At 37.1% G+C, this 25755-nt stretch overlaps 1 protein-coding gene across 2 annotated transcripts in view; it reads left to right on the forward strand.

Moving 5' to 3' along the window:
- Nucleotides 1–25755, forward strand: part of Fchsd2 (FCH and double SH3 domains 2) — a 182029-nt gene that overhangs the window by 68388 nt on the left and 87886 nt on the right. For both annotated transcript variants that reach the window (XM_051192377.1, XM_051192378.1), the window contains exons 4-6: nt 5446–5522; nt 16231–16375; nt 22874–23007. In XM_051192377.1, coding sequence (XP_051048334.1) covers nt 5446–5522; nt 16231–16375; nt 22874–23007 — 356 coding nt within the window. The remainder of the gene's footprint in view (nt 1–5445; nt 5523–16230; nt 16376–22873; nt 23008–25755) is intronic.

Raw genomic sequence — 25755 nt, forward strand, 5'->3', positions numbered from 1 at the left:
CCTGTAAACCCAGCACTTGGGAAACTAAGGCAAGAGGATAAGGCCTACCCAGACTGCACAGTGAGTTCAAAGCCAGACTGGGTGATACAAGGCTATCTTTAAAAAAAAAAAAAAAAAAAAAACAAAGCAAACAAGCTGGGCGGTGGTGGCTCACACCTTTAGTCCCAGCACTTGGGAGGCAGAGGCAGGCAGATCTCTGTATGTTTGAGACCAGCCTGATCTATAAGAGCTAGTTACAGAACAGCCTCCAAAGCCACAGTGAAACCCTGTCTGCAACCCCCTCCCCCCAAAAAAACCAAAGCAAACAAAATCCAATAATATAAACCCAAAACAAAGCCAGTTATTTAGCAGAGTACGTTTACATGTATGTTTTGACTGCTATATTGTGTAGTTTCCAGAAAACTCATAATGGTATTTTGGAGTAGAGGCACATTTAATTAGAATCACAAAAAAGCTATAATTCAAGATCTTTATGTGGTTCTTAATTACTCATCTGTTCAAATTTTCAGCTATCAATATTTTGTTAATCATTGTATCTGGATGTTAGCACAAGTTGGTGTTTATTTTTCTTTTCAACCTTTATCTCTTTAAAATGTATTATTAGAAAAGGGTGTATCAGAGCTGGGGATATGATTTAACTGGTAGAGGCCTTGTTTAACATGTACAGACCCTTTGGTTTGATCCTAGACCACATAAAAACTGGCAAAGTAGCTCGTGCATATAATCCCAACACTTGGGAGGTGGAGGAAGGAGGAGTTCAAGGTCATCCTTGGCCAACTTGGGCTACATGGGACCAGTTTTAATTACTTTTCTGTTGCTGTGAAGAGACACCATGACCAAGGCAGTAGATAAAATTAACAGTATAATTGGGGGCTTGCTTACAGTTTCAGAGGGTTAGTCCATGATTATCATGGCAGGAAGCAAAGGTACAGCCAGGCAGGCATGGTGCCAGACTAGTAGTTTAGAGCTTACATCTGATCTGTAAGTGGCAGGCAGAGAGAGAGAGAGAAAGATGTCTTTCATGGGCATTTGAAACCTATTAGCCCATCCCCAGTGACATATGTACTCTTCCAACAAGGCCTTACCTCCTAATCCTAAACAGTTCACCAACTGGGAACCCAACATTCAAACATACAAGCCTGTAGGGGACATACCCAATCAAACCACCATGGGACCCTACCTTAAAAACAGGAAAGAAAGAAAATAAGACAAAAGTCCTATCGGACCCATTGAAATATCTTAAAGTATTTAAAAATACTGGAGGTTTATTACATTCAGTTTGGGTTTTAACTTAGTGCCAGTAAATCTGTACATGTCTATATATATATAAACTGAAGGCTAGCACTCTCTAATAGCATTCTATGCCCCTTTCACTGGTTAAAAAGAACATTAAAAGAGACAAACAACCCTAAGTAACAAGTCTTTGGTGTGTAAAATCCAGAAATCCTAAAATAAAGCCCCAAAGCTATTTCTTTTAGAACAGTTTTAAATTTATTAGAAAAAATACAAAGATAATAGAGTTATCTTCCCTAGATTTCAGTATGTTAGCATTGTTATCATACATTCCTTACAATTAATTAACAATAGTACATTACCACAAAGATTCTTGCATACCTAGATAACTCCAGTTTTTTTCCACCCTCTATCCTTCACATCTATTAAAATTACATTTAGTTCTAGGTCTCTTTTGATCTGTGACAGTGTTTCATTCTGTATTTTTTTTATGCTGTGTTGAGTTCTAAGAATTGAACATAGGTCCTCTGGAAGACCAATAAGTGCTCTTAATCACCAAACCATCTCTCTAGCCCCAAATTACTGGGTCCTGGCTAGTGGGAAGCCTGTTATTGACTCCTGGACCCTGTTGACATGCCTCTTCTGGTGTGTGTGTGTGTGTGTGTGTGTGTGTGTGTGTGTGTGTGTGTGTGTGAGTGTGTGAGTGTGTCCCCATCCGTCCATCCTTATGGCACTGTAAGATGGTTCAGGAGCACCTAGTATATTTCCTACTGTAGCTCTAGAAGTCAACCTTTTTGTATGGAACTCTGATTCTTCTTATTGGAAAAATGTGTTGGAAACCAAGATCTTGGCACTGGATATGTAGTGACTGCTTTGCTGTCATTGAGAGAGAGCCTACCTCTGACACTGCCTGAAAATCCAAGACCCAGAGGCTGAATAGCCCAGAGACCTAGAATAGAACCAAATGTGACTGGGGGGAAAAAAAAGCAATGAAATGATTCATAATGATGTTTTGCTATACCCATAGATCATTGCCTAGCCCAATTGTCATTGGAGAAGCTTCACCCAGCAACTCATAGAAGCAGATGCAGAGACCCACAACCAAACATAAGGCTGACCTGACCTTAGGAAATTCTGTGAAAGAGGGGAGGAAAGATTATGGGAGTCAGAGGAGCTAAGGACACGAAAAGAAAACCCACAGAATCAACTAACTTGGGCTCGTAGGTGCTCGAGACTGAAACAAAAAAGCTTGCATAGGACTGATCTAGGCATTCTACACGTGTTACAGTTGTATAGCTCTGTCTTTTTGTAGGACTTCTAGCAGTGGGAGCAGGGGCTCTCTTATTCTGATGCCTGCTTTTGGGATCTTTTCCTCCTACTGTATTGCCTCATCCAACCTTAATAGGAAAGGATATACCTAGTCTTATTGCAGCTTGATATACTATTGCTGGCTGGTGTCCTTGGGAGGCCTGCCCTTTTCTGAAGAGAAAGGAGAAGGAGTGGATGGAGAAGCGGACTGAATGGAGGGACTGGAAGTAGAGAGAGAAGGGGAAACTAATGGGGCTAGGAAAAATTAATAAAAAATAAAAAAGAATGTTGTTTCCTAATATTAAAAGAAGACACCTAATGCCAATCTCTTAGTAAAATTTAAGTTTTAATTTTATTCTGTGCTGTCAAAAGAATGGCTGCATACAGAATGGCTCCGGGAGAGCCAGGAGCACACTTCTCAGCTTGCTGGCTTGAATGGGCCAAAGGTTAAACCATCGGTCCATTTCCCAATGTCTCTTAACAGTGGCTTTCTTTGTATTTCTTCACTTGTTAGGGAAATACAGCAAGTGTTATTGAATGGCAAAACAAAGCAAGTCTTATATCAGACACTGACAGCTTTTTAAAAAGTTTGAATAGGATGTCATTAGATGTTCCAAAGGCTGTCTGATGTACTACATTTTTATGGAAGTCACTGCTTCAGTGGGAATTATATTGCTAGTCAAACGAACTTTTTGTATCTGGTATTCCAGTCAATGTAAATAAATATGTGTAATGGACTAGTTTTAGAGAGTAATACTATTCTCCATGGGCCAGGGGAATGACTGAAGAAACACCTTTTAAAGACCAACAGCCACAACTTTATTTTCCTTAGCAAATTAATTAGTGTGGATAATTTTCTTTGTAACAGACCATTCATCTGTCTGATATAGCTTTAAGCATAATTTAGAAGGTGAACTAGTTAATTTAAGTATATAAAATGCCCTCAGAGGCATGAAATGTTATTTAGGACCTTACTGATAATAGCCATAGAGTATTTCTGAGTATCTATGCAGATTAGATTTTGAACAGCTGCGTAGAGCACATAGAAGTCATGATTCCTGTCTCGGTGAACTAACTTGAATGAAGTCTTTCATCTAGAAAGCTCACTGTTTGTCCAGTTATGAATCCCTCAACTCATCTCTGAAAGGCTCATTCAGTTTAATACAGTCCAGCTTTGTGGTTTAGAACTCTAGAAACTGCTTTGGTGATTTAGAGTGCATAAAAAGTTAACAAATTAATGTGATCATTTTTTAGAATTAGATAAAATCTACTTTAAATGATGACTTTTGTGAAATCTTTTGAGAACTTTGGGTTCTAGCTCAAACTTAACTTGTCATTTTGATACTGGACTGGAACTTGCTGTGTAGACCAGACTGCTATCAAATGTGTGGAAACTCTTCTTACCTATGTTTCCCAAGTACTGGGATTACAGGCATGTACCACCATGCCTGGCTTGGATTCAACTCTCTATGAACTTTAAAAGTCTGAATATTATGAAGTTTCCTTTTTCATTGTTGTTGAAATTTTAGATATTTCAGTATTAAGGAAAATGTGAAGGTTCTTGTTAACAGTTTATTTTTTTCTGTATAAAGTGCTGTCATTCTGTTCTTTTCCTTTTAAGAGGCTCGTTTCTTAGACCATGTTCTATGTGAAATGTTCTGCAAACACATTAGACTTAATTAAGCTGAAAATCATGATCATGAAAATTAAGCATCTGTTTCTTATTTGGCTATTTATATTACTTTTTTCCCCCTCTATTAACCTACATGTTGCTTGGTATTTTATATTGTATACATCTTACTTCTTTCTACAGATAGTGAGTTCTTTTATTCAGGGATCTTGACATAGTTCAGCTTTTACAAAATTAATGTAACAGGGTTTGAGGATTATTAATAAATAGGGTTATTTGACAGAGTAACTGAATGGAGGTATAGACAGTGGTTAAAAAGATAGAAAAACAAGGTAAGGACATACCTAGCATGTGCACTCAATAATTTCTTAGAACTCCGTGAAAAACTAATCTATTTTGGGTCTATGCCAGGAGCTGGAAATGAAAACAGAATAAGTCAAAGTCTTTTGGGGTCATGATAATGGAGCCAGTTTGGAAGACCTCCTACAGACCATATATGTGACTGCAATTAATTAGAACACATTATTTACAATATGAGTTTATAATGGGCCAGAACTGAACAATTAAATGTCCTGTCTTTTCATTAAGAACTGTATGTCAGGAGAACCTTATAGTTCAGAAAGATAGTTTATTCATGTAGAATTCTAACCTGTAAATAAAGAATAACAATTTTTTAGTATAATTAAGTGAAATACATGTGCATTAAAATTGCGGTTCTTTTGCTTATATTTTTGAGTGTCTTGTTTATAAAATACATAAGTCTTTAAAAGAAAGAAAGTCTTTAAAAGAAAAGAAAGAAGTAAGAATTTAGCAGGTATGATTGTGAGATTGTAGGAAAATACATGTAATGAAAACATGAACAAAGTAAAGAAGTGAGAAAAATACTGTTAATGTAGCCAACAAAGACTTACTAGTTAGGTTTCTGAGATTCTAAGTGATGTTAAGTGGAAGTACTGGAGATTGTAATTAAGGTGAATTCTCAGAATACGTAACACCCGAAAGTAGTGAAACCTAATTAATGCTAAGTTCAGGAAGAACTTCAGATACAAAGGAGCGTTAGTTTTTGCAATGCATTGGAAGATATGTGGGTAGATCTATTTTCCTCTCCTGATATTCAAGAGTTTGGTTGCTAGAATTTAGAAGTGTAGCCCATGCCTCAGCCAAGTAACAGTGGGAGCCTGAGCTGCCAGCTTTGTGGTCAGTCACATAGTTTGATGATATGAAATGCATGTATCTTAATTCCCACTTTTCTCATTCTAATGTATTTTTAACAGGGTATCCAGAAGTTGGCTAGTCAATACCTGAAGAGAGATTGGCCTGGAATAAAATGTGATGATCGGAATGATTACAGGTAACTTACTAAGTGGCGCGTGCGTGCGTGCGTGCGTGCGTGCGTGCGTGCGTGCGTGTGTGTGTGCGTGCGCACGCCAGCAATCAGCCTCAGATATTATTTCTCTGTTACCATCAGCTTGGTTTTTTGTTTTTGTTTGTTTGTTTGTAACAGCTTTGGCTTTTCTGGAACTCATTTTGTAGACCATGTTAGCCTCAAACTCACAAAGATCCTCTGCCTCTGCCTCTCAGGTGCTGGATTTAAAGGCATATGCCACCACCACCTGGATCAACTTTTTTTAAAATACAGTGTCTCTTACTGGGCCCAGAAGTTTGCCAGAGTAGGCTGGTTGGCCAGTAAACCCTAGGTAATGTCTTTTCTCCACCTCCCCAGTGCTGGGATTACAAGAACATGCCACTACACCCAGTTTTTTTATGTAGTAGATTTCTGGGAATTGAAATCAGTCCTTATGCTCACATGGGATATACAGACTTAAATTATGATTCCAGTTCCTTTATTTTTTTTTAAATGGTTTTACTTAGAGGCCTGTTACAGTTAGATAATGTAATAGTCCAGTTTTAAAAAGGATTTCTTCTTTCTTTGCCTATATTTTTAAGACATAATTATCTTAAAAAATACATTCTATAACATGTGAATAAGGTTTGTGAATTAGATTGTTCTAACATGTCTTAATCCAAAATTATATATTAATAAGTATTAACAAATAGAATTGAAAAAGCAGAGAAATAGGTTGTTTTCTTGTGACTCTATGCTAATAAAATATTGTAATAGTATTGGAACAAGATTACACTGCTATCATGCTCATTGATTTGTTTAAAGTAAATCTTAAATTTTGAAATTTGAGATCTTTGTGACTGAGTTTTAAAATAACGAATGAGAAGTACTTTGTATGTAGCATGATACTTACATTAGAAATGTATTTATAGAAGAGAGTGTGCAAAAGCTCACCTGTTCATGTTCCACATGAAACTTTTAAAGAAGGCCAGTGACAGCAGAATACAAATTTTGTCCGTAGTAGTCTACCAATATCTTGTGATTTTTGTTTAGACTTGATGCCACTTGGGGCATCAAAATTTGAAAATATTTATTGGTTTTTTTGTTTGTTTGTTTGTTTGTTTTTGTGCTCAGGGATGTCCTTAGTTTGGGAGGTAGAGAAGTCAAAGAACTCAGCATTTACCATCTTTTTGGAATTAAGACCAATTCCAAGGAACAACAGTAAAAAGCAAGAATAGTTAAGACCTCAGTATATTGTCCAGTTTAAAGCCTGAATCAGAAAGCATGCAACTGAAATGTTGGTGAAGACTAACATTATCACAGCATTTCTTAAGGATGGGGCTAGAGCCAGGTGGAGGTAGAGCATACCTTTAAACCCATATGATCTCTGTGAGTTCCAGGACAGTCAGAGCTGTTACACAGAGAAACTCTATCTTGACACCCCCCCCCCAAAAAAAAAGAATGGGGACTGGCAGACTTCAACTTCCATAGTTACAAAATAATAAATGGGCTAATTTTAATATTAAAGTAAAATAGGAAATAAAAAGAGAATTTTCTTGTGGACTTGCCAATACATAAACAATTCAGCTGAGGAGAAAAGAGAGGGGGATCACAGTCTAAATAAGAGAGATGGGTAAAATAAAGCCCAGTGGTTAGTAAACAGGCTCTGTATTACTGATGCAAATCAGCCCTCAAGAAGAGACCGTGTTGCTGATATGGATCACAAGTGATGGGTGAGGTGTATTCTAGTTGTTTGAAATTCAGGTTACTAAAGAAAGAAGGGTAATGACTATGCCGCAGCAAGCTTATAAAAACTTATTGTAGGGGGTGTTGGGGGACTATGGGAGGAAGATGGAACTGGGATGGATATGTAAAATACGAAAAAATAGTAATTAAAAAAAAAAAACTTACTGTAAGAGTTGTTTTAAGCTAACAGTTACTGAATATTTACTAAATGCCAGACATCTTACAGGAACTTTATTCATGTTCATGATTCTTAAAACAACCCAGTGAGGAAAATATAATTATACTTATTTTATACAGTACGTTAGCTATTAAAATAGACCTTGAAAGATGGTGTCTGTTTTTCAGGAGCTTGCAAAAAGTAGCCAATATAAGTAGTTGTCAAATTGGGAAGTAGTAGAGGTACATACGACAGAAAAATATCAGCTTATAGCAACTTAGTCTTAAGGAATGTGTAAGACTTTGCCAGGCATACAGCTTGGTAAAAGGAATCCCAGCAGAAGTGACATCTTGAAGGTGTTGAGCATAGGGAAATTATGGTATTGGGTAACAGTAAAAGTTCAGGATGGCTAGCGTGAAATGTGTAGGTTGGAAGGTAAACCTGGCAGTGGTCATGGAGAATGTATAAGTAAGCATCATACAGGACTTTGATAATCATGCCTAGAGGTTTATATTTTTATTCAGAAGTTAACAGAGGCATTGAAGAATGTTAGTAGAGAAGCTTAATGACTAATTCCATAATCATAGTGCAAAGTAGAGTAGAAAAGCACAAAAATGCCCAAGTATAAAACTTCATAAAATTCCTCATTTATCTTCATTTGAACCATGAAAATTATAGTAAAAATGAGGTTGTGGGGGAGATTTCAGAGGTTTCTAAGAGAGTAAAGCCAGAGGACTTAACAATTGATTTTGTTTGGGGGTTTGTCAGATTTACTCTTAAACAAAGAGGCAGCTTCCTCTGTATCTAAAGTAGTTCTTGTCACAGAAGACATTTGATAAATATTTACTGATTGACTAAAAGAAGTAAGAGGGGAAGGAGGATTATACAGTGACTTCCAGGACATTTTCTTTTCAGTCTTTTATATTTTTTCTTCCTCTAACTTAGTAATATGATACCAACTTTTGTCATAACCAGTAGGTCTGTGAACAGACTTGTCTGATTTACAGACAAGGCAGATGTTACTTCTTGAAATAGCCTCACCATGGACCCTCAGGTCATCCAGCACAAGTCAGACCCTGGCTTTATCTTCATATATCGTGTGGTCACGTCACTGAATCTCTCCAGATTTTACCTTTTCCATGGCTTCCATAATTTTGTCACATTTTCTCATGCATAATGTGTTTGACCTTACTACATTGGCACCACCGTTGGGCTCTAAGCCTTTTTTGCCACCAATGTCACTTCCAGAGGCTCCACCTCTTTTTCCTCCTTTTTCCAGAGTCACTTTTCCCCTTCAGCCGCATCTTCTGAGCTTGCTCATGTCTATTATTCATTTCCCTGTTGGTAGTTAATTACTATTAAAAATAATGCTATAGTGAATAAACCTCCTATGCTCACAAATACTTCTTCGTACACTCTGAAAGTATGAGGTAAATTCTCAAAGAAGGAAATTCTGGATAAAGATTCAGTACATTTAAAATGGTGATATTAGAAGTTGTCTCCCATAAATTCTTTATCAATTTTTATATTTCTTCAGATGTTATTTTGTATAAGTACTGCTTGCTAACCAATTGAGCCACTGGAGTACCCTCAAATGTTATTTGTAATTAATCGAGTCTTTCATTATCATCAGCATGCCTGATTGGCCCTTTATTTTATTTGCCAGTCTGATGACACATGTGCTGTCCACCTGAAAACTAGACTGTTGTAATATTCTCTCTGGGGCATTCTTTGTAACTTTTACAGATAGGTTTTCTGTGCTTTCACTGTCAGTGTTCCTCCAAGTTTCCCCTCAGCTTTCTAGAGATTTCCCTCAACAATCCCGGTTTTAAATATTTTCTGTATGGACTGGAGAGATGCCTTAGTTGTTATAAGCATTGGCTGCTCTTCCAGAGGTCCTGGGTTCAATTCCTGGCACCCGCATGTCAGTTCACAGCTGTCCCTTGGGATCCCAGAAGTTCCTTGGGATCCAATTCCCTCTCTTACATGCAAACAGACATGCAGACAAAACACCCGTATAAAATAAATAAATACTGTCTGTAAACTGGCACTAACATTTTTATTTAAAAATGTGTTTCAGCCTAGAAAACAAAAACTCTGATGTCTTCCACTTCTCTAAATTTCATCATCTCTTTTCTGGAATATTAAGTGGTGTCTCCTCTCTGCCCATGATTGCTCCCTTTCATAATTCCATTTGCTACAGTACATGACTGTCTTCATGTCTTCATAAAATAGGCCTTCCACTACTCAGCTGCTTAGAAATATTTTGTTTTTATCCTTGCCCACAAAAGGAGTTTAAATTTCTATTTGCCATATTCAAAGCCATGAAGAGACCGGGTTGCAAATTCCGTGTCTTACCTGCAGCAGCTTTCCCTTTTGTCTTTGGTTCTCTAACTCTGGAGTGCCTTGGCTTCAGTTTTGCTGCAGTTCATTTTTTTATTAGCATTTTTAATTGATTCTTTGGGAATTTCATATCATGCACCCCAATCCCTCCATATCCACTCTTTACCCTTGTCACGTCCCCCAAGATAAACTAAAAAAGAAATAATAAAAATAAGATAAAAACAAAAAATACAAATAAGATTATTAATTTAAAAAACAAACAAAAAGACCACGTCACTCCTCCATCTTTTCTGTCTCTATCACCTCATCATTTCTTAGTAGCATTGGGAACTGCTGTGTATCATGCAGTATACACTTTTGTTCAAACAGCTTTACCTGCAAATGTTCATTGTGTAATGTGTTGTTGGTCAAATTAAAAGCCTCTGGCTTTTGGTACACCCATCAATGCTGGGCCCTCACCAAACGCCTCTCTTATATCCTGCTACTGCCCTGGGTCTTGTAGATCCTGTGGCCGTGGTTCCATAGGACCAGTCCCTTCATGTGCTCCAGCAGTCCACAGATGGGATAGATGTTGGGGAGTGCCGGCTCAAAGCCCTGGTGTGTGTCTGGGTGGTAGCTGAGTTGGTCGGGTAGGCTGCAAGTTGGTCTTCTCCCTTGACTTAGGATAGTATCCATTCTCCCTGTCAGGTACAGTAATACATGAAGATTTACATGTCAAAACACCACTCCTTATTATCACCTAATTGTGTAAATTAATCTTGTGGATTTGCCATGTGTAGGAGATTAGGTTTCTAGTGGTTTTGTTTATTAATTTTTTTCTTTTATTGAAAATAGATTTTTCTCACAATATATCCTGATTGTAATTTTCCCTCCCTCTACTCCTCCTAGTTCCTCCCTATCTCCTCTCCCCTCCAGGTCTACTCCCTTTTTGTCTCTCACTAGAAAAGAACAGGCTTCTAAGAGATAACAAGCAAATGTGACAAAATAAAATATATTAATAAGATAAAGTAAAATCTTTTGTATTGAAGTTGAACACAGCAACCCATCAGGATTAAGAGTTCCAAGAGCAGGCACAAAGTTCAAGACCCACTTGATCCCATAAAAATATTAAGCTAACAGCTATAATATATAAGCAGGTGACCTGGTTGCAGACCCATGTGAAACCTGTGCTTGCTGCTTCAGTCTCTGTGAGTGTATTATATGTGTCTTGCTAAGTTCATTTAGATAGTCTTGTTTTCCTGGTGTCCTCCATCTCCTCTGGCTTTTGTAATCTTTCTTCTTCCTTTTCTGAGCTCTGAGGGGAGGAATTTGATAGAGCCCTCCTATTTAGACACTCTCTACATGTCTGCCTGTGAGTCTCTGCATCTGTTCCTATCTACTGCTAGAGGAAGCCTCTCTGATATTGACTGGATAAGGAACTGATATAAGATTATAGCAGAATATCATTAGGAATCATTTTATTAAATTTTTTAAAGACCAGTAGTGTTTGGTTTTACCCTGGGTCTCTGGGCTATCTAGTCTCTGATTCTTGGTTACCTAAGCAATGTTGAGAATGGGTTCCTTCTTGTGGAGTGGATCTTAAGTAAAATTAAACATTGGTTTTGGTTGGCTACTCCCATTGTAAGACCCTCAGAATGAGGAGTCTTCCAGGTTCGGTCGATACCCCAAGAACTCAATGTCCAGTCCAGTTGCTGCAAAACACAAGAGGCTTTAATGAACAGGAAATGTTTGCGCAAACGGGCTCCTCCAGCACGCAGGCTAGACCCCTCCCCTGGGCCCTGGTGTTTCTAAAGGTAAACCCACAAGCTCAGGGAGGGGGTGGGACCCTCTGTCCATTGAGTACATGACCCTTGGAGGCCAGATGGTCTGCTATTAGGAAAACAAGACTATCTAAATGAACTTAGGGCCTCAGGGTGTGCTAATTAATTTTGTCTGGGCATATCGGAGTTGCAGCTATGTCTTTGTTTCCTATGGACCCTATTCACCACCTGCTGACTCACAGGAAAGGAGGGGCAGAAAGGAGGGGCAGTGTGAATTCTTGTCATCTCAGGGCCTGATGAGAGGAAGCTAGCAAATTCCAAGGAACAGATATTGATTAGCTTTCCAGGTCAGACCGTCCTTCATTTAACTTCACTTTTTGGTCTTTAATTTCCCCCCTTTTTCTCTTGTCAATAGTTCTAATCTTATAACTATGGAAATTAAGAAGCAGCCTCCTCTTGGCTCTGGAGGCTCCTGTACTGTTATATAAGCACCATAATCTGGATAGCACTCATAACAAAAGTAACAATTTTTCCAACAGTAATCAACAAGAGAGAAATAAAAATGGGCAGTTGTAAGAGGCTTTCCCTGGATCCTATAACCTGGAGTGGCGTGGGGGTGGGTCCAGAGGAGGAGGACATATTCTGGACCAGCCACAAAGTGAGCCTTTTCACCAAGTCTCAAGGTTTCTAATGTAATCTGGATCTCCAACTTAGAAGTGATGTGAAACTTTCAAGTCTCCCGCCTTGTAGGTTTCTCAGAGCTGCTTCCATGCTCACTGTCTCACCCACTCAAGCACCTTAAGCCTAGCAAACAGAGGCTTAAGACCATAAGTTCTATAACACCTTCACCCTAGCATGTTTTGCAGGCAGGACAGATGTAGGTCAAAGGTTTTGTGGCTTGCTGGGTTTGTATCCATGTTTCTCTTTCAGTAGCCTTCAGAGTACCTTCCCGAACCAAAGAGACTAGAACATAGGGATGAGGGCTCTATCTTCAATGAATTGTGTGGGTGTTGTCCTTGGTGATGGGACCCTACTGTCAGTTTGTGGAGACCAACCTTTGTTTTACCAATAACCTGTGTTGTTTGGGGATTTTCATGAAACCCCTTTGGCTAACAGCTCAGTTGCAACCTACCTAATCCCACCACTGGAAACCTCACCTGGCTACAAGAGATGGCCAGTTGAGACTCCATATCCCCCATTACTAGGAGTCCTCATTCAAATCATCTTCATAGATTCTAGGAATTTTCCACTGCACTAGGTTTCCACACAATTCTCCAGGTGCCTCCCGTATTCCAACCGACTCTCCCCACACCCTCTCCTTCCATCCTATCTTCCTTCTTCACCTGCCCCCAGTTCACCCATAAAATCTAATTTCCACTACCAGAGAAATCCCTGAGTCCTCTCTAGACACCTTCTCTTGACATAACCTGTACAGGTCTATGGATTGTAGCTTTGTTATCATTAACTTAACTGCTAATGTTATTTTATAGGTGAATACATACCATATTTGTCATTCTGGGTCTGGGTTATTTTACTCAGGATGATTATTTTTCTAGTTCCATCCATTTACCTGCAAATTTCATGCTGTCATTTTTTAAACAGTAAGCTCCATTTTTAAACAATAAACTCAATAAGCTGAGTAATACTCTATTGTGTAAATGTAATTTAACACCCACCAATAATGTAAAGAACACTCACATTCATTACAAGTCCCTCAGTGGCAACATCCTGTGTATCTATTGAAATGTACCATAACAAGGAAGTTGATGCTGATACTGCCTGACAGTATTAAATTACTGAGTTTTATTATATTTAGATTGAAGTAGTCACTATGTATTGTAGGGACAGGACAGAGACAGAGGTCAATTAGGAGACTTACATTAATCCAGGCACAAGATGGTAATGGCTTCAAACAGATGGGGACAGTGCCGGAGATCATTAGTAATCAGATTATGTTTTATAAGTTCAAGCAAACAAGATTCCTTGTCGAAACATTTGTGAGATGTGAAAGAAAAAGAACGAGTGTTTCAATTGTCATTCATGAGATTAAATAGATTCCCAGAACCAAGTATAGGAAAATGAAAATTCGTTCTTGGATATGTTAGCTATGCAATGCTTATAAATATCTAATGCCTGTTTAATCAGTAGTCGAAGTTTAGGGAAGCTATATGGAAAGGACTTAAAAGTTCAGGAATTGTCAGCATAGTGATAGTATTTAAAGCAGGAGCCTGAATGAATTAATATCAAGAGAAACTATGGATAGACTCTGGGACACTTCAGCATTTACTGGGCTAGAAGATAAAGAGGAACCAGCAAAAGACAGAGTAACTAGTGAGGCAGAGTGAGCTAATGAGAGTAATGTCTTAGAAGCTTGATATTTTCACCTTCTTATTAGGAAGTTGGGGCAATGAAAATGAATAACGTGTACTACATGACTGTGTTAGTTAAACTTGAACTTGAGCCAGAGTATTGTGTCAAGTTCATGGTTGGTTTGAACTTCATAGTGAAATTTGGGTCAGACAGGGCTATAGAATGAGACCTTGTCTCAAAACAGCAAACAGAAAGATCTAAAACGTAAACCCAAGTGTTTGATTGGCATTTAAATTCTATGCCTTTTTAACAAGGACCTTATTCAGGATATGTTTACTGCTGGAAATCTAGTAATTTCAAAAAAAAAAATGTTTTCAGTGAAAAGATCTGTCATTATTGTGCATTTTAAGTGACATACATTCATTCATTCATTTCTCACATAGGATTGCAACTATTCTGTGTTTGCAACCGTTGTCCAGAAGAACCCCTGCTTCTTTCATGGAATTTTCACTGTGTAGGGAAATTATTTAATTTTTGTATAATTAAGTAATTTTATATATATAAAAAAAAAACTTGTGGTTTTGGTTTGTGTCTTGTTTTGAGACAGAGTCTCTAAGCAGCTCTGACTCTCTTGGAACTTGCTACTGTAGGTCAGGATGACCTTGAACTCAGAGATCTGCCTGCTTTCTGCCTCTCTAGTGCTGGGATTCAAGGTGTGTGTCACCTTGCCAAGGTATAAAATATTTGTTGAAGGAAAAATGCTGGAGCCATGAGTAGCTAACGGAGATAGGTTGTTTGGTTGAGTCTCAAGATTGGCATAGTGGTGATCATGAGACTTCATAAAGGAAGTTATATTTAAGGTGAAATTTGAATTATGAATAGCAGTGAACTAGGGGAAAGAGCTGTACACTAAACGAAAAACAGATCATGGACGTCATTCTCCTTCATTTCTCCCTTTCTATACCACAATTTATTTCTTTATTTACTTTTCATTTTCATTACAATTTAGAAAACATGTTGAAGTATAAACTTTTTAACTGTTAAGAATAGTACTGAGATTTTTTTTTTTTTACTCTCAATGCTAAGGAAAAAGATCAGTTACTTGACTACATGATAGTTTGCATTATGAGTCTTGTTAGGCTGTGAGGCCATGGAAGACAGCAGTTTTACTATATTAAATTTACCCATGATTTTATGCTTATGTAAAACATTGAATTTTCCAAAGAGGTAAGTGATATATTTTTACCTAAATATATGCTCATATTTAAACCAACTGAGTATATTAAATGGGGTATTATCTAAGACTCATTGGTTGGAGATCATAGTTTTATCATATTTTTGTTTGTTGCTTGCTTTGGTTCGGTTTAGCGTTTTGACACAGGGTCTTATTATATGGCTAATCCAGCAACTTGCATCTAGATAGACCAGGCAGACCTTAACTAGCTTGGATTTTCTTTTTCCTCCTTAATAGTATCATTAGTTTATATTTCATGTATTGTATAATCCTGTCACTATAGTAGAAAATTTCTTTTAAATATGAAGGAAATTCAGAACATAAATTTAAATCTATCAATTAGTTTCAGTATTTCTCATTTTTAAAAAAAAACAAAGTGCCATTCATTCTTATATGTTATAAAATACAATGAAAGGAAATTTTAGAACTGACTGAAGCTTTTGGTAAGTTAGGGGAAAAAAATGGTTTGAAAAGGAAGTTGACTAGGAAAAGTAAAAGGTGAATAATTCTTTGACTTCACCAAAAGAGTCTCAGCACAGAATTAGGCAAGGTATGGGGTTTTCTTGGAGCACCTCCAGAGCACAGTATGATGCTGTCCAGGCATGCTACTGCAGGGACAAATAGAGTGCCACTGCTTTCTTTTCTAGACAGAATGGGCATCTCAAGCACATAGTGATTGTGCTTCTGATATAGTTTTTCCAACTGAGTAGGTTTACATAAGACAATGTAGTTGAAAGTGACTATGCTTTAGAAGTGGCTAGCCCTCATTTTTATTTTAGTACTATCATATTCTTGAGTGACCTAGTTATTTTATTCTCTTAAGTCTGAACCTTACTCTCTTTAATGATAAAATAGGAAACCACCCATAATTAAGTAATACAAATTGATCGTAATGTTGAAGGTCCATATTACTCATTTATTTTACAGGTTTTTGTCTCATTATAATGTTTGTGCTCTTTTTACTCCATTTGTAATAATAAAATTCCATACCCATGAGCTATATAGAAATAGAATATTCAGTGCACATGTGCTAAAATATTGCATATAAGACAGCATAAGATAAATTTACAGTAATGAATAAGATAGTCATCCTGTCACTGCTGGTGACCAAAATCTAGTCAATTTCCCCCTGCCTAATACTTTTCTGTCCTTCTTTGAATTTAGGAGTATGTATCCAGTTTGGAAATCTTTTCTTGAGGGAACAATGCAGGTAGCCCAGTCTCGGATCAATATATGTGAAAACTATAAAAACTTCATTTCTGAACCTGCAAGGACAGTAAGAAGCTTAAAAGAACAGCAACTAAAACGGGTATTGTTTCTATTTTTTTTTCTGTTACATGCATTTTAATACATATCATCAGTAATGTTATGTTATAATTGTGTTTAATGTTTCTAGGTAGCATTTTTACCATGTGCCTTTTTTGTTTGTTTCTTTGTTTTGTTTTTGAAGACAGGGATTCTCTGTGTTGCCCTGGCTGTCCTGGAACTTGATCTGTAGACCAGGCTGGCCTTGAACTCAGAGATTCACCTACCTCTGCTTCCCAAATGCTGCAATTAAAGTCAAGAGCCACTACTACCCAATATTATTTGCTTTAACTTATATGTTTTGTTAGCTGATAAAGGTGAGTTTAATCTAAAATTTTTGAAATTAGGAAAGCTCAATAAATACTTCTTAGGAGTATCACTTATGCCAGGTACTGCTTATGTCAGGGTTGGTGGTTTATGTAAGGAGAACCCCTACAGAACTATAGCTGGCTTTATTCTGGAGTGTTGGTGCCTAGCCTTAATCTGCCTTTTGTTTTCAATACCTTTCTGTTTGAAGTGTGTAAATCCTGTCTGAGATTTCCCAAAGTTGCAAAGCCTGTGCAAAACTTGATTGGGAAAAATCTGGTACACCTTGATATTCCTTACCTATGCATTTGACATTGTCACTTTGAGGAGCTTGGATATGATGTTTTGGGATGTGGAAATTAGCTTACTAAAGGTGTAAACTGAATAACAATAAATAAGCCCAGGGCTAAGGGAGAGTATTTCAGTGTGAGATAGGTTGAGTCTGGAAAAGCTAAAATCATCCTTAAGATGCCTTTCATCTCTTTTCCACAGACCTGTGTGATCCCTCACCTAATCTACAACATTTGTTACCCAACGTGGGGCATGCACCCATGATCCTGGGTATTAAGAGTCCCATGCTTTACTTATTGAGATAGAAAGTGCACACTTTTAATTTCAGTACTTGGGAAGTAGAGATAAAACAGATTTCTGTTAGTTCAAGTACATAGCAAATTGTAGACCAACCTGGGCTATAGAGTGAGGCCACATAATCGCTCAAGTAAATATATCTACATACTTATACGATATTGGTTTGTTGTATGTTAAAATACTTAACATTCTTAATTCCACTAAGTCTTGAAAAAGTTTGCATTGATCAGTGTTAATTTCAAGTTGGGCCATTTTGGGAAACTTAAGAAAAAGAAATTGACACATTTTACCAAATAGACCAGTAACTTTACTTTTTTAAAAGCCTAGTGTAGCCAGGAGTGATTGTGCATGCCTTTAATAGCAGCACTTATGAAACACAGGCATGTGGATCTTTACTTTTGAGGCTATCCTGATATATATGAATTCCAGGCCAGCCAAGGTTACAGAGTGAGATTGTGTCTTACCCCTTACACTCCCCACCCCTCAAAAAGGACTAGTGATTAGTTTAAGAATAACTGGATGTGGTATTACATACCTATAACTCCTGCTATTCAGAAGGTCAAGGCAGGAACAATGCAAATTTGAGGCCTACCTGGGCTACAAAGTCAGTTCAAGACCAACCTAGCACGTACCAAAAAAACAAAAAACACTTTTCACCACCCCAAGAAAAGATTAATTATATACACACATAAACATTTTAAAAGGACTTGTTTCTTTGATTCAATTAAAAATTGATAGGGAAATATCATTGTTGAATATAATTTTTATGAAAAGTTTGCTATTAAAGGAAGATGTTTAATATATAACTGCTATATTTCAGAGCTATGTTTTGTTGCTCTTAGTTTGTAAATGTCACCACTTGAGGTAGTTATATTATTTTAACCTCTGTATTATTGATGAGAAACAAAGACTAATGGGATCAAAAGACCTGAGTCATGTAACTAACATCTGGAAATACTGAGATGTAAAACCAGCTTGTCCTCCCACAAAACCCAAGTTCTTGATGCATTGTGGGAACTCAAGTCTGTTTCCCTGAGTTGTCAAAACCTCTCACATTTTTTTACTCTGGCTAGTTTTTTTTCTCTTTAGCCTGAAATAAAACTGCATTAGGTCCTGATGGGAGATGTCATTCTGTATATATGTTTCTCATACTGGTTAATGAATAAAGCACTGTTGGCCAATAGGAAAGGAAGATAGGAGGGACTAGGAGACAAGGAGGAAAGAAGTAGTAGGGAGGAGTCAAGATGGAGGCTGGGGAGACGAGACGCAGGCCCCATTCTCCGGTAAGATGAAAGCACGTGGAAATAGGTAGATTAACAGAAATGGGTTAATACTTAAGACAGAGCTAGCCAGTAAGAAACTAGTTCTTGGCCAACAGCATTATATCAAATACCAAGTCTCTGTATTATTTGGGGCTGGCGCGGCAGCGGGACAAGACCAGTGGTGGGCGGAAAAAACCTACTCCTTACAGGTCCTGTGTTGGGGGAGGATTAGATGTTTTGATAAATTAAGTTACCATGATATTTGATAAAATTCTTTATTAGAAGTTGCTAATACTTCAGAAAATAGTAATTACTTAAGGTGGTAGCATTTCAGAAGTCATACAAGGTTTTAATTTTATTTGGATTTTCAGAAATTAAGAAAAATATCCTCATATTCTGTAGGCCAAAAATGATTTCAGTAGCCCAGAGTCAATATTAAGTATTTATATGTGTGCTATATATTTTTTACTTTTTTAGAACACTCATATAATATCAGTTGGTTATAACACACTTGTGTAAGAATATCTATGACTTGTCTTTGCCAAAGATGATCACTTTCAAAGGAAACATGTTAAATGGAGTATTCAGGCACTGCCAATGATTTCCTTTCTTTGTGTTTTTTGATACAGAGTTTCTCTATGTAACAGTCCTGGCTGACCTGGAACTGGCTTTGTAGACCAGGCTGTACTTGAACTCACAGAGATCTGCTTGCCTCTCCTAAGGGCTAGGATTAAAGGCATGCACCACCACCACCCAGATGTAAATAAATATTAAAGTAGTTTTCAATTTTAGAATTTTTGACTCACTTGAAAAATAGATCCTATATTTCAGGTATAATTTTTTTATGTTTTTCTTTTATTCTGTGTTTTCTTCTTTAAATATTTATTTCCTTCCCCCCCCCTTTTTTTTGAAGTAATACTACATACAGGTTGAACATGGCTAGGAACAAGGCTATCATCAAGCCATATCCTGACCTCCTATTTTTTTTAATTCTCTTAAACATATTAATCATAATTATACTATGTGAGTCATACTGGTCACTTTTTATTATTGGACATCATTTCTTGGCTTCCATCATGTGGGTCCCAGGAATCAAACTCAGTAATTTGGGCCTATTGTTTACTGAACACTATGAATAAAACTTTAGTGGGTCTAGGACGTCTCTGCTGAAGAGAGTGGATTTTGACCCTTGTTCCATTGGGGAGTCTGGTTTGGGACTTTTTCAGGCTTGCTTTATTTTACAGTCCTGTGGGCTTAACTGAAACTGTTTTTTCTGCTGACAAGACTTGAACTGTACCCTTTGTCCTCTCAGAGCATGTGGCTGCTCTGACTCTCTGATCTCTGCAGACCTTTTGGCCCCTTAGCTACTGTTTGCTAGATTTCTTAGTGTTTCATCCCATACATGCTTTTTAGAAGTCAGCTAATGACTTGGAAAAATTGTATTAGGTTTTTTGGACTTGCTTGCTCCTCTACAATGCCTTACTTTGTAGGTCTTTGCTGTATAAGTTTTTGCTCTTCAGGCAAGTTTTCTCTACAGAGTAGAGGAGTAATACCAATGTCTGTTTATAGCCTTTTGAAAATGTTGAATTATATACTATATATGAATATTTATATGCATATATACATACATGTGAGAGAACACATATGGAAGTTCATTCTCTCCTTCCATCATGTGGGTCCCAGGAACCAAACTTATGCCATCAGCTTGGATTACCCACTGAGCTACCTCACTAGCTCTAATTATAGTATTTGTGCAATGACTTAGTAACTTCTGTAAGTGTAGAGAAAAGCCAGGTTCTTTCTCCCAGGTCTCCCAGTCACATCATCTGTATGTGCTTTGCCAGCTTACATACTTACTTAACTGTGAGGAGGTAGACTCATCCAAGTTACCCTGATAGTGAGCTATCAGAACTAATTTTTTACTCAAAATACTCTCTCTGCAACATTTTAAATTTTATTTTTATCTTTTGGTTTGTAACAAGTTCTCACTTTATACCTCTAACTGGCTTGGAACTTACTATTGACCAGGCTAGCCTTGATTTTGTGGCAATTGTTCTGCCTCAGAGATTATAGGCATGCAGCAACATTCCCAACTTCTCTATGACATTTTAAAGCTTATGATCTGTGAGTTAGAGAGTTTGCTCAGTGGTTAAGAGAACTTGTTGCTCTGATAGAGGATCTGGGTTTGAATCCCAGCCCCCACCTAGTGGTTCACAACCATCTATAACTTCCAGTTCCAGAGGATCTGATGTCTTCTTCTGATATTCACAGTGTCCTTATTCTCTAACCTGCCACGCCCAACCCCCGCCTTTTTAATAACAATAATAGGTGGGAATGTTGGGAATCTGCAGTCTGCTGACTCCGCCCCCTGAAGATGGGCGGGATGCTCATGGCCATGTCTTCTCTATGTCATGACTTACCTGGCTGCTCAAGCTTTTCCTGGCTGCCAGGGGACTCAGTTATGCATGTGCAAGTTTCCCTTTTAAAGCAAGCACGCCAAGTGCCTCTCTCTTGCTCTTGCTCTCTTGCTCTCTCTTCTTTCTCTCTTCCTTGCTCTCTTTCTCCTTCTCTTTTTCTTCTCGCTTTGTTTTCAGTTGGCCACCAGCTACCCCCCTTTCTCTCCCCTCTATCAATAAACTCCATGTGGGCACTGAGTCTCATGTTTGTGTCTCTTATGCATAATTATAGCAAAAGAACAACACACAGGGGCAGTAAGCATGCACAAGGTGCACATATATATAGGCACACATAAAACAAAATGAATAAATTCAATAAAAAGAAAACTTAAGTTCATGTTCTTATTAAAATTTCTCTATTTTGTCTGGTTTAAAAAGTAATACTTACAGATAAACATAGACACATTTATTAAGCAATTATTAAGGTCTGTGATAACAGAAATTATAGCTGGGTAGTAGTGGTGCATGCATTTAATCTCAGCACTTGGGAGGCAGAGGCAGGCAGATCTCTGAGTTTGAGGACAATCTGGTCTACAGAAGAGCCAAGGCTACAGAGAAACCCTGTCTCAAAACTCCCCACCCCAAAATTACATATACATAGATAAGAAAGGGGGAGAGAGAGAGAATGTATTCATACTTCGGTTGTTTTGTGTTATTGCTGTTGCTATTGTTTTTGTTTTGTTTTGTTGAGACAGTTCAGTCTAACCTGCAACACAATATGTAGCTGAGTCTGACTTTGTACTGATTCTCCTCCTCTCTCCACCTTCCAGTTGCTAGGATTATAAGCATGTACCACCACATCCTGCCCAGATAATTTTTTATTATATGCTGACATTTGCTTATAAATAAAAACAAGAGCAATAGTAACCTAAAGCTTTTTGCTCTTCTACTTACTTACCCTTATCTTTCTCTTTATATTAGAGTATACTTAACATCCTTGAAATAATTGTAATAGTAGCCCAGTGGTAAAGCATATATTTAGCTTGCAAGGCCCTCAGTTTGGACTCCTTTAGCACCACACAGACATATGTAAAGAATCACTTGAGACTCATATTTTTCTAGCATCTTAGAGATTACAAACTACCACCATATCTAATATAGTCCCAATTGATTTTCATAACAACATGCCTAGGAAATGTTGCATTTTATAAATGCTGAAAATGAAGCCAAAATACTTAAAAGATTTAGATAGTAAATAGCAAAACAGGAATGTGAAATATTCCTTGTTAAATTCTGACTTGATATAATTGATAAAAGCATTTCAAGTTTAATATTTAAACATTTGTAGAAAAATGTGTATGTCCTTTACATAGTAGACTTCATTCTTTTAAAAAGTATTTTATTTTAAATCATGTATGTCTATGTCAGGATGTGCACATGAATACAGCAGGTACCTGCAGAGGCCTGGAGCTGGAGTTATAGGTGGTTGTGCAATTCCTGTGCTGGAAATCAAACTAGGGTCCTATACAAAAGTAGTACATGTTTTTAACCACTGAGCTATCTCTATAACTCCCATAGTAGATTTTGTAATAACCTTAACTTCTTTAATCTTAATACTTAAAATATACTTTATTAAGATTGTAAAAAAAATACAAAATTACTTTATTCTTTTGGTTTTATTTGCAGCAGCATGTCTTTTCATAGTTGATTTTCCTAGCCTTACCCTGAAGTTAGCAGCAGCATTGGGGTTGTTTCCAAAGAATAATGGGTAGGCAAACTGTAACACTATTTGGTACAGTGAGATAGAAGTACCAGCTGTTCTCCAGATTTTAATTTGTAACTCAAGGACAATTTCCAACCTGAAGGCATATTGCACAGTCCTTAGGATGAACTCATTTTCTGTACACCTAAAAAATAAAATTTTAATAATTGCGTTTTTGTATTTTACAGTGTGTGGACCAGTTGACAAAGATCCAAACAGAATTACAAGAAACTGTGAAAGATTTAGTGAAAGGCAAAAAGAAGTACTTTGAGACTGAACAGATGGCTCATGCAGTGAGAGAGAAAGCTGACATTGAAGCCAAGTAGGTATTTTAGCATTGCTAAGAAAACAGCTATGCAAATAAATGTTATCTTTGTCAGTGCTTTGTTCTCTCTTAATAGAAGGTCTGGACTTGCTCTTAGGTTGTGCTGGATTCTTCTGACCTCCATGTATCGTGTGCTGTAGATAACAGGTTTTTTTTTTCTTCTATTGGCTAGTTTTATCTATTTTAACATGGCAAAATAGGGATATTTGACAATTGAATTGAGTTTTAAAAAGGAAAGAGAATAAATAAACGTATTTATGGACTTCAAAACTTTCTGACCCAATTTAAAGTTGCAATGCTGACAATCAGGGTGTTAGAGCCTGGTGTTTTTCAGGAGGATGTCTTTGAGTTTGAGCCTGGTTTGCAGAGTAAGTTCAGGACAGCTAGAGCTACACAGACAACCCTGTCTTGAAAAACCAAAACCAAAAAGAAAAAAAGACCCCGGGGTTGATCATGTTATTGCTAATTGTTGAAAATCTCTGGGGCTTTCACATGTCATTGAAGGCTGATGGGTACATCAAGTGAACAAGGGCTAAACCCCTGTAAAACCTCTTCTGAAACACTATTTTTTTTTACATGAAATTTAGTATATGTTCATTTACTTCTATGCTTTAGCAGTTGTTTAATTTCACTTTCAGGTATATGTATTAAAGCACTACAATTAGTTATAAGAGATATAAATCACACAAAGTAGAGATTTTTCCAATGACAGCTTGACAGCATCTATGCTTGAAAGAGCAAACACATCAATACAGGAAGTATATTTGGTTTTTAGTCTAACTCATGTCTGAAAAAAATTGATACATAGGAAATAAAGGAAGTAGAAAGGAGTCACTGCTCTGAAGAGAAAAGGCTACTGCTCTAGACCTCTAAACTCCTAGGATAGAACAGTGGGCCTTTGTATAAACAGATTTTACTGGGTGGAGAGAATTAAAATATTTAGTCTTACAAGGTGGGAGAAAACGATTTTAATTCCTTGTCCTAAACACAAGTTTTAGAGTATCTGTCAGAAAGAAACTCATATTTGATATGTCTTGCTTTGGTGAGAAAAGTCCACCAACCACCACCACTTGTGCTGTCAAGCTGGAATCTGCTGGAATCTGAAGACTTCTGTGAACAAGAGAGCTAAGACTCATGTACACTGCTGCTTGTGCAAAATCTGAGAATATGAATCCCTTGGGATGAAATCAAATAGTTTTGTACTTTTCCTGTACTTCCTGGCACAAGGGATGGTTATCTACCATTTTTTAATATGCAAGAAAATTTTAATGTAATATTTTTATTAAATCTTCTAGAATTTTATACACATGTATACAATATATTTTTATTATATTCATTCCCTTTCTTCCTCCTAACTCTTCCCACATCCATGTCAATCTCCTATCCCCTCACAACTTCATGTCCTTTTTGTTGTTGTTAATAATCCACAGAGTACAGCATACTGCCAATATATTTATGGGTGTTGGTCTTTTTACTGGAGTGTTGTCGACTACCAGGGGCCATACTCTTAAATGGACTTTCCCACCCCAGAAGCTCAAAAGATATTGGGACTCTTGAGCCTCTTCCCCCGTTGCTCTAGAAATTTGATTTGATCTTGTGCGGGTCTTATGCAGGCAACCACAGCTTCTCTGAGTTCATGAATGCAGCTGCCCTATCATGGCCTGCAGACAATTGTTTCATGCCAGTACTCTTTATCTGCAAGACATTTAAACAACTTCATTTCATATGAAAAAAAAATTAATAGGCACCTAAAATTTAATTTAGTTCAAAATGATGGTAAATGAATGCTCATCACATTTTTAATGTTAAAGGCACACATTTAACATTTCCCTAATTTCATTTTTTTTTTTTTTGGTTTTATTTTTCTATTTTTTTGTTTGTTTTTAGTATATAATTTATTTTATGTACCTCACCGAGTCCATCTTCTCACTAATACCTAAAAGGTTTTTTATTTACTACTACTACTACTTTTATTACTTACTATATTATTATTATTATCATTATTATTTGTGTGGGTATAAGAAAGACAGTGAGATTACAAATAGTTGTCGGTTATTATGTGGTTGCTGTGAACTGAAACCAGGTTCTCTCCAAGAATAAGTGCTCTTAACTGCTGAGCCGTCTCTTTGGTTTTGACCTGAAACTTTTAAATTGGGAAAAATCTCTCAGGCATAGTGATCTTTATGAACTTATTTTTTAACCTCTCATGGAGTCTAGACCTGAGAATTCTTAGATTTGTAGAGCTTATGTACATACCTCAGGTAGCCATGATGCAAAGGGTGAAAAAGAAACATTGACTTCCTGAGAGGTCTAGCTGACTTCCTGATAGAGCCTAGGTGACAGCTGAGCGCCCAGAGCTGCCTTCCTGACTGAAATACAAAGCAAGGCATTTTAGGTCAGTATGAAGCTTCTCTAGAAATTAATTTTACTAAAAAATAACCTAGTTTCTTCATTCATTCACTCAGTACTCACTGAATTAGTACTTTATTTTGGGTTTTTGTGAGTATAGAGATGAGTTCAACAAAGTAAACTTAGTGCCCTCAAATTTCAAGCCTGGAATAGGAACATTTATTTAAATATAATTTATGAATGATTTCTACATTCACAGTAAACTCAAAAGAACTAAAGTGCCTAAAATCACTCATTTTGTCTCTATTTATAGAAATTATATGAAAATACTAACAAAAGCTTAAAAGATGAAGGTTAATTGTTCATAATGATAAGAAAAGCCTTTATAGAAACAGC

The sequence above is a fragment of the Phodopus roborovskii genome, unplaced genomic scaffold (assembly GCF_943737965.1).
Source record: "Phodopus roborovskii unplaced genomic scaffold, PHOROB, whole genome shotgun sequence".
NCBI classification, from domain to species: domain Eukaryota; kingdom Metazoa; phylum Chordata; class Mammalia; order Rodentia; family Cricetidae; genus Phodopus; species Phodopus roborovskii.